Source organism: Phaseolus vulgaris, chromosome 9 (genome assembly GCF_051622355.1).
Source record: "Phaseolus vulgaris cultivar YP4 chromosome 9, ASM5162235v1, whole genome shotgun sequence".
In the NCBI taxonomy this organism is placed as follows: domain Eukaryota; kingdom Viridiplantae; phylum Streptophyta; class Magnoliopsida; order Fabales; family Fabaceae; genus Phaseolus; species Phaseolus vulgaris.
The window spans coordinates 7,935,426-7,945,194 of NC_143506.1; the positions used below are offsets into that span (position 1 = coordinate 7,935,426).

Consider the following 9,769-nt stretch of genomic DNA (forward strand, 5'->3'; position numbering starts at 1 on the left):
AGGAGGCCTGAGTAAAGCAAAGAAGGGAAAATGTGCATGACACATTTTTGCTGCACTTGTTAGATAATACATTGTCACAAATTTTTCATAGGTTTAAGTTTGGTGTTTTCTATTTTGGTTTTGTTTGGAAGAAGTTATTGGTAGTTAGCTATGGACTACTCATTCTACTATCTACAACAACTGATTTATTTTGGGATGCAGGTTTTATTTTGAGGTTTGGTTTGTAGGTTTTGTTGAGAACATTTTGTTGTTTATAAGGATTGATACTTCTTTTTAATTTAATTTATTTATTATCGATAAAAAAAACCTTTTTAATAGTGAGAAAAAGGAGTTATAATGTTGATAATAATTCTTCTTTTGTTTATACCTTTTTTTGGCCTCCAAAACAATGATACCATGAGATTTTACCAATCATTTTTCGCAAATTACTACAAGCTTGCAATCTCCAAAACATGGTGGCACTAGCTATTTTCCAAACATCCCTTTGTCACTCATTATGAATCAATTATCGGTGGCAACTTCAAGAAACACATATATGCTTCTCCAATATTTTCATCTTTTATATTATGATAATAATATATAAACATATATGCACAGTACTAACCCAACTCCAAATCTCCGAAAGATATACACAGGAGCTTCCTCTAATGTTACAGCACGTGCTTTACATTACACATTCCCTCCACTGTCCAATGTTCACGACCTATGAGAGTATCCTACTCAATCAATTAATCACTAGAAGTCATAAATTAAGAAAGATGTCTTCGATTTCTTTAATTTCGATCCCTCTGGCATTGACTTGTTATGCCAAATGAGAACAATTAAGCAGCTAGAAACACCCATAAGCCTCCATTAAAAACTTGTGACAAGATCAGGTGTTACTTATTTCCTAACAAGTTCAGTTGATGATGTACATAACATGAAATGGTATGCATGAATTAAGGATTGTGCATTCGAGCTCCTACCCTCCTGGCATTGGCATATTCAGAAGATGATTGGTCACTTCTTGGGATGGGAGGTTTAAGGCCGTATTCACTGGTTGCACCAAACTCACTGCTACTATCTAGTTTCCTGAACTTCACCATGTCAGCACCGTATGTCTTCGCACCATACTCCCCACTTGAGTTGAACATTCTACTTTGTCCAGGTTTCACTCCCTCCTGACTAAGCACGTCTACTGACACATCACCTTCCAGTACTCTCACAACCTAATTCATTCATTCATCCATCATAACTTAAGTTAAACAAAGCTTATTAGAAAAGAGAGAAAGAAGAGAAAATAGCATGTGACAAATTAATGATTTGAAATAGGAGGAAAGTGAAATGAATTAATTACCTGACTCATTTTTGGACGCCTCTTTGCTGAGTGCCTTATGCTAAATGCAGCACAAGCCACCATACAAGCCATTTGCTGCTTGTCATAATTCCCCTTTAAACGTGGATCCACAAGCCCTTCAAAACTTCCATCCTCCATTGCCTTTGTACAAAGTGGTCTAGCCTGTTCATGCGCACACATATATATATATATAACAAGTAGACACTGTATTATGTTATATGTTTCATAGTGAGAACTAATGAATAATAATAAGTATGGGAAACATTCAGAAACTGAGAGGTTCAAATTAGAGATGGAAAGTTATAGAATGTTTGTAGGAATTAATTAAAAAATATACGTACCCAGTCGGCCAAACTATCTTCCATTTCCCCAGTGTTGTCCACAGGGGGTCGACCTGTTATGAGCTCCAAAAGCATAACACCGAACGAGAACACATCAGATTTGTCAGTTAGCTTACCGGTTGATGCATACTCTGGAGCCAAATACCTGAAATTTTTAGACAAATTTATTGATTAGAAATTAATTCACTTTGAAATAAACGTATATAAACAACGTGAGCAATAATATATATATATATATATATATATATATATATATATATATATAGGTTGGTTTAGAGTTGAATTTCTTACCCAAATGTTCCCATTACACGAGTAGAAACGTGAGTGTTAGCGTCTTGATTAAACTTTGCCAACCCAAAATCTGCCACCTGAATGGATAGATCCAATTGTTAAGTAAGCATGTCCAGAAGAATCAGGGGGCACGCTTACACAATGAAATTCGATCGATAAACGTACTTTGGCTTCAAAGTTGTTTTCAAGAAGAATGTTTGGACCCTTTATGTCTCGGTGAATAATACGAGGGTGACCTATAGTCAATGTTCGAGGTCATATTAATGTTGGCCCCATCGTTAATCAAAACAAAAGAATATGCAGATAACTTACAATCCTCATGTAAATAAGCAAGTCCTCTGGCCGATCCAATCGCAATTTTGAGCCTGGTAGCCCAATCCATCACAGGTCGATCCTTTCCTAAAAAAGAGTATAATGACTATTCATGTAAAGAAAAGTATACATTGAACCAAATAGAAATAGTTGGTGCAGTTAGCTAGGGTTGAGACAAAAATTGAAGAAATGAAGTGAAGGAGTAACTAATGTGTATATGATATAATAAACAGTTAGAAAGAAAGAAAGAGCGCACCATGAAGGTGGTATTCGAAGGTATTGTTAGGCACAAACTCATAAACGAGGAGCTTTTGGGTTTCTGACATGCAATAACCAACAAGTGAGACCAGATGGCGATGATGGACACGGCTGATGATTTCAACCTCAGCCTGGAATTCTCTGTCCCCTTGGCACCCAGTGGATTTCAGGCTCTTCACTGCAATTTCCTTGCCATTGGGTAGAACACCTTTGTGGACGTATCCGAAGCCACCCTGACCCAGCAGGTTGTGTTGGCTAAAGCCATTAGTGGCAGCCGAGAGCTCCGCGTAAGTGAAGGAGCTTTGGTTGAATCCGAGGGCCACTGTGGGGTGTGGAGGTGGCAAAATGGGACCATGTGGCCCAGAGAAACTGGAACTGCTCGATACAGTACTAACATGTTGTGGTGTTGACCAAGCTGCTCCTGGATGTTGATGTGGATGTGGAGGAATATTCATAACGTGCTCAACGTTATTGTTCTTGTACCCATACTCATTTTTGTAAAACCCATCTGTTATGTATCCATTCATCAACAATCTCATCAGAAATTTTGAATCAAAACACTTTGTATCAGAAAACACAGTAACCACATTAACCACATCTTTTTTTATCACCCTGTTACCATTTCTTATAGACACATTCTCAATCTATCTTTCATTTTCTACATCCCATATGTTTTAAAATTGTACTTAGAGTATTATTACTAATTATATGAACCAAATTCTCTTTCTACTTTTATTGGAGCTGAAATGATGTTTTTTCTTGATTTACAATACTTATTTGAAGAGCACAGTGGAATTTTTAATTGTGTATTTACAGGTTTGCATTTTTTTTATAAGATGTTTAGAGAGTATGTTACGTGTCCATAAAAAAAGTAAAAGTAATGTTATATTGAAGCCACAAAAATTAAATTCAATCCAAGATAAATGTGTAGATGGCTTAGATGTTAATCAAATTTTTAAAACTCCTAGTAAAAAGAACTAGTTGAATCTTTCTCTTATTTATTAAAAATTAATTTTATTCAAATTTCACAGTAACAAATAAAAGATTAAATAAGAATTGATATTAAGGTCATGTATGGTTTCTAATAACTTTGAAGTGATAATAAATGAGTGTATAAAATCCAAGTTGATCACATGTCTTTCTTTATAGCAATGATATATGGACAACTTGTTCCACTATATAACTCTTCATTTATGATATAAAAAGGATATTTTTATCATAATAAAGAAAGAGAGTTGTATACTAGAGCAAGTTGTCATTGTATGATTTTCCTTGTTTTTAATATAAACAAATACATACCATCAGGTTTATTGCCGTAGTAATTAATGGAAGACTGAGATCTCTTCTTTCTTTTTGAACACGCAACGATGGCTATGAGAAGAAGAAGGAGAAAAAGCCCAGCTGCAGCTGCAATTACTATTATAATTGGTGTGCTCAATGAATGGCGTCCACTATCTTCTGATGAGCTCGAAGACGTTGACTTGGGAAGAGACGACCGGTTCTTTGAAGGTGGAGGAGGAGAAAACTCCTGCCCCGAACGTGGGGGCGGCGGTGACCGGTTGCCACTTGATTCGTTATCAGGAGGTGGTGGTGGCGGCGGCGGCGGCGGAGGCGGAGATTTCTCATCGTTTGACGAGGGAGGAGGCGGTGAATTGTTCTGTGACGGTGGTGGAGGAGATGAATTGCCCTGCGATGGTGGTGGAGATGAATTGCCCTGCGACGGTGGTGGAGATTGGGAGGAAGATGAATCGGGTGGAGATGGGGAATTGGAATTGGAATTAGAATTGGAATCGGAATTGGAATTAGAATTGGAATTGGAATTGGAATTAGAATTGGAATTGGAATTGGAATTGGAAGCCATTTGGAAGGATAACTTCTTCCCCAACAACAGGGAAGGTTAAAGAGACGGAGAAGCCTGACCCGCTCCCTCAAGTAATGATTATGAAACTTGCAAAACCTGCAACAGTAAATAAAGTGTATAAATACATATCCTTGTAGGTGTACATGTAAATGTACATGTTTTGATTTTGAACGCGGGATGATACGAAGGTGCATGCTGAAATTTCTTGCATGCATGCATGCATGCATGAGGGTACGTAAGGAAAGGGAATGCTAATTACCTGAGAGCAAAGGACAGGAGGGTTCTCCAAAGAAAGAGAAAGACATGGTGAATAATTATTATGCTTTGTAATAGGGAACCGACAAATCGTGTTTCGGCTCCATGTCACCTCCTACAAATGCAGCGTAATTCATTTTCACTGCAACGTTTCTTCCTATTTTTAACCTAATGCATGCTTTTAGTTTTTTGTTATCTACTTTTAGGCTTAATAGTTTAACCAAAACTTACGACAATCTTCGATAAATTGCTCATTATCCTTTTTCTTGATTCTGTTGGTCGCAACCAATTCAAAATCTGTCGTATTGCTTCGTTTGAGCGCAGCATGTGACCCATTACAAAAGGTTCAACGATCGAGTTCAAGTTGAATCAGACTGTACGTGCTAAAGTTCATTACTTTCTCATAGGAGCGTCATGAACTAATATTATTATGTCAAATTAATTACAAAATAAATCATTTAAATAGAAATATGATCCAGATTTAGACCCAGGTCATAAAAAACCAAATCACAAATCTTATATACGATTATTAAAAAATGCCTACATTTTGTGTGAAAAATATATAAGAAAAAATGGTTTTAACGAGAGTTTATTTTTACATTATTCAGGGTTAAAACCTCCATTAAGTCATTTATCCAGGGTTGTAGTTTCCCCCGCTAAACCATCTCTGAGGAATGTGTTCCCAGGGTTTTTTTAAACCTCAAGAAAAGTCTTTCAAAACTCTTATTAAATACCATAGGTTTAAGAACCTCCGTAAAATACCATGGGTTTCAAAACTTCCGTAAAATACCATAGGTTTCAAAACCTCCGAAAATACCACAGGTTTTAGAACCTCCGTAAAATACCATGGTTTCAAAACCTCCGTAAAATACCATGGGTTTCAAAACCTCCGTAAAATACCATGGGTTTCAAAACCTCCGTAAAATATCATAGGTTTCAAAACCCCCGTAAAATACCATGGGTTTCAAAACCTCCATAAAATGTTTTAGAACCTCCTTAAAAAACACCATAGGTTTCAAAATTATGAAAATTTGTTTTTTTTTATTCATTTACCATTTAGGCATTCATGTGTTTTTTAAACCACAATTATTTACATCTATTGTATTTATTTATCTATGTTTGTTAAAGTATTTTTTCAATAAATAAAAGAAATAAATGAGACCAAGCTTTATCTTCATCAATATCTTAGGATGAAGATTAAGCAGAGATAAGTTAGTGTTTAGCAAGCTTTTTATTTATTTATTTTCTCACCAAATTTTAACATTAAACACCATGCATACAATAAATTAACAACTCGACGATGATCAAGATCAAGTACACATATCGGTTCAAAGATTTATTTTGTTCCGCTTTATTAGTTCAAAAAGATTACTTATATCAATAGACTACATCATTCTTCAAATTTATCCCAAGAAAATTCAGTTCTCCGAAAATTAAATTCATAAAAACTTGAAGGACTAGACTGATATTAAAACAATCTTTTGAGAATCAAAATATTAATCTATTGTAATAATTAATTTTAAGCACAATACTCCCTTCAAAGGAATTTGTTCTGAAGTCGCACTTATTTTATGACAATGTATTGTATTGGGCTTCAACATATTGCAAGTTTTACTAAACTAATCCTGACTAAAGCATTATCAATGAAATAGGATATTTATCTATCTTCTTTGAAGTGAATTTATTTATCTTACAGTAGAAACTTGTGAGTTATTTTAAGCTTAAGGTATCCCAATTTCTAACCTTGACCAAATTGAACGTGGTCACCCCCATAATATCATGTTGAGCAAGTCCCAATAATTCTAACCCTTCCTCCCCACAAAAAAATCCCCTGCCTTCGTTCCCAACCTCCAAGTTTTTTGCTACGAGATAAAGGAAAACTTGAAAAAGAATCAATTCATGTTTGAATGAACAATATCAAACGCACATAAACCCCACGGGTACAAAACCTTGACTAGAGAACCTCCAAACTACAACAGTAGTAATGCATTATAAGATTCAATGATCATTAGGCACCTTAATCTTATCTAATAACAAAAAACACCTAATAAAGCACTGAAAAACATTTTAAGCAATATCTTCCCCACTACTGCACACAAGAAGATCGGACAAACCATTTTGGCCCTAAATGGAGAAGCTTTGTAGAAAGAAAACAGAAGTTTGATCCAAACATACTGCCAATATGCCATCATTCCAAACATTTAACAATATTGCACTATGGTACAAAAACAAATTTCATAATTGTTCATTCCTTATATAATCATTATGCTCCTTTCACAAATAGGACACAAAGCTACTAAGTATTACCTTGCCTACTGCTCCTAGAACTATTGTTGCATCTGAACACCCATAGACAGTAGCATATCTCAAAGGTGCTAAGATGTATATGGCAGACTCGTGGCAATTTAGAACCTGTAACGATCAAACAAATTTTTTATTAGCATACTACATATAGTTATCAACCATAATCTGAAGTGACCTCTCAATTTCCAAACACACATGATTCAAGCAGAAAAAAACATATATTCACTCAAACAATACCATATCATAAAATGCTGACATATTCTTTTTAAGGAACTAAATGTTAAAAAGTTTACTATAGATGTTCAAAAACTAAGTACGAAAACCAAACTTAACCCAATACAAACTGATCAGTTGGCAATTTTATGCCCTCATTTCAAATATGGCTATAACATAACCAATATCAATCAGAGTTGTTAAATAGCAGCCATAGTGATGATATAGCTCAACTGCATAGCGGTATTTCTTATATCCACAATTGCGAATCCATCTTCAATTACAACCTCTATCATTGTTGTGGTTACAACATACATCCTCTAGTCATCTTTGGTGAAATTTAGGGGGTAACTTGGTTTAAGTTATATAATTGTAATACCAGGAATAACATTACAGAGAATTTTTAGTCAGAATCTTATTCCTATGCATGTCCAAAAATATGCTTGGTTCATTTTTCATATTCCTTGGAATGTTTTTAAATTTTAAAATGATTAAAGATATAAAAATGGAATGGAAGTTAAACTAGAGTTAAAAAATAACTTTCCTCATTCCCATGGAAATGTACCTTTCTCACCCCATTAGCACGTAAAATCAGTTCAGATAATGCAACTTTCCCAGATAATGCAACTTTTTTTTTCGCCATTGTAAAGGGCCATCAATAGCTTGGTGATCTCTGCGTTGTCTTTTCCCCAGTTCCTCAACTTCTGGTTCTTTCCCAAATATGATATTGACATTCTCAACTTGTCTTAAGACATCTGTTCCTGATATGACAATTTCTATTTTCCACACTTCCATCAAAATGAATGCGGGCAAATCTAAATTTGTGTCTTGCATTTAACCAACGTTGATGATTCATGAAACAAAATTTACCCTGAATCTTTTTAGGAGTAGTGTCAAAATTACACCTAGGGCAAGCCAACCCAGTATGTGTATTCCACCCAGATAAGGTTCCAAGACCAGGAAAATCACTAATGGTCCACAATATAGTTGCATGCATATTAAACACTTCATTGCTATATGAATCAAAAGTTTTAAGTCCATTGTTCCATAGCTCTTTTAATTCTTCAATTAATGACCTTAAATATACATCAATATCATTTTCTGGTGCTCTTTTACCGGGAATGATCATGGAAAGAATGAATGAACTTTGCTTCATACACATCCAAGGAGGAAGATTGTAGGGTATGTGTACAATAGGCTAAGTACTATGACTTGTACTCAAATCACCAAATGGATTGAATCCATCAGCAACCAAACCAAGTCTGACATTTCGAGCATCTGAAGCAAATTGAGGATTCATTAGATCAAAGTTCTTCCATGCTTCTGAATCCCTCGGATGCCTTAGTATGCCGTCATTTGTACTTCCTGAAGCATGCCATTGCATATGCTCAGCTATTTTAGAAGACATAAACATTTGTTGTAAGCGTGACTTCAATGGAAAATATCTTAAAACTTTAGCAGGAACTTTCTTTTGCTTTTTCATAGTACCATCAATAGTCTTGTTCTTCTTTCTTCTTTTCCATCTAGATTCATTACATTTCTTACAAACTTCTTTGTCTTTGTCTTCTCCATAGTACAACATGCAATCATTTGGGCAAGCATCAATTTTGGTGTAATGAAGGCCAAGCTTATTGATGATTTTCTTAGCTTCATAGAAGGAACATGGAATTTTAGCATAATCAAAGGCATCTGCTAACAACTCCAATATCATTGACATTGCCTTGTCAGAAATTCTACATAGACATTTGATGTGGTACAATTTGAGCAAGAAAGAAAGTTTAGAATACTTGCCACATCCTTCATAAAAACTTTGTTGCCCATCATGCATAAACTTCAGATACTCAGCAATTTCATCAGGCATCATTCCGCTTGATCTAGGACGAATATCCTCATCATCCTCCACATTGTCATCACAGAAAAAATTTCCGAATGCGTCATTAAACATGACACGTATGGGATCATTACCAGAAACTTTATGCTCATTTGATTGGAAAACTGGAGCTGTTTCAGTCGTATTTTGTACAAAACTTGTCTCGCCATGTAGAAGCCAGAATGTATAACCTTTTGGAAAAGGATGAAGAATCAAGTGCTCATGTGTTGCTTCTCGAGTTTGCCATTTTTTAAGATTGCATTTCGGACATGGGAAAATTATCTTACCCTCAACGCTCTTATTAGCAAATGCAAAGTCCAAAAATTTATTCAATCCGTCCATGTACTGACATGTATTTCGAGGCATGTTAATCCAAGACTTATCCATATCTAAATGGAATTGTTTGATAAAAATAAAGAAAACCTAGCATGAAAGTTTAAAAAACAAACATGTGCCAACAAGAGCATTAGAATGCGTAAAAGAATAGAAGTGAAATAAGTGTATAAAGAAGTTGTACAAAGTGTATGAAAAAGATATGAAAGTGATAAAAAAATATATTTTATTTCTATTTGAACTCAATTAATTATTAATTAGTATTCGAATCTCGATACTCTCAATTAAGACATGATCAAGATTGATCTAAAAAAGATTAACATGGAATATTACATGTGTGGACATTCAATTATGAAAAACACACATCACAGGTGCAGTTAAGGGTAAACAATGTT

General features: G+C 34.9%; 1 protein-coding gene and 1 pseudogene across 1 annotated transcript; both read right to left on the reverse strand.

Annotated features, from left to right (window-relative positions):
• Positions 1 to 598: 598 nt before the first annotated feature.
• LOC137821259 (proline-rich receptor-like protein kinase PERK15) lies at positions 599 to 4,469 on the reverse strand. The gene is made up of 8 exons (XM_068625766.2): positions 3,838 to 4,469; positions 2,537 to 3,046; positions 2,281 to 2,367; positions 2,134 to 2,204; positions 1,969 to 2,045; positions 1,678 to 1,822; positions 1,337 to 1,498; positions 599 to 1,208 (listed from the first exon to the last, which is right to left on the reverse strand). The coding sequence occupies exons 1-8, from the start codon at positions 4,397 to 4,399 to the stop codon at positions 939 to 941; spliced, it is 1,884 nt and encodes a 627-aa protein (XP_068481867.2). The 5' UTR covers positions 4,400 to 4,469; the 3' UTR covers positions 599 to 938.
• Positions 4,470 to 7,762: 3,293 nt separating this feature from the next.
• On the reverse strand, positions 7,763 to 9,462 carry LOC137822157 (uncharacterized; annotated as a pseudogene).
• Positions 9,463 to 9,769: the final 307 nt, after the last annotated feature.

Coding starts and splice junctions, on each gene's coding strand:
- LOC137821259 (XM_068625766.2), bottom strand. CDS start 4,399: ATGGCTTCCAATTCCAATTCCAATTCCAATTCTAATTCCAATTCCAAT. Junction 2,368..2,536: donor CTTCGAATACCACCTTCATG/GTGCGCTCTTTC, acceptor ACTCTTTTTTAG/GAAAGGATCGACCTGTGATG. Junction 1,209..1,336: donor GGCGTCCAAAAATGAGTCAG/GTAATTAATTCA, acceptor TGAATGAATTAG/GTTGTGAGAGTACTGGAAGG.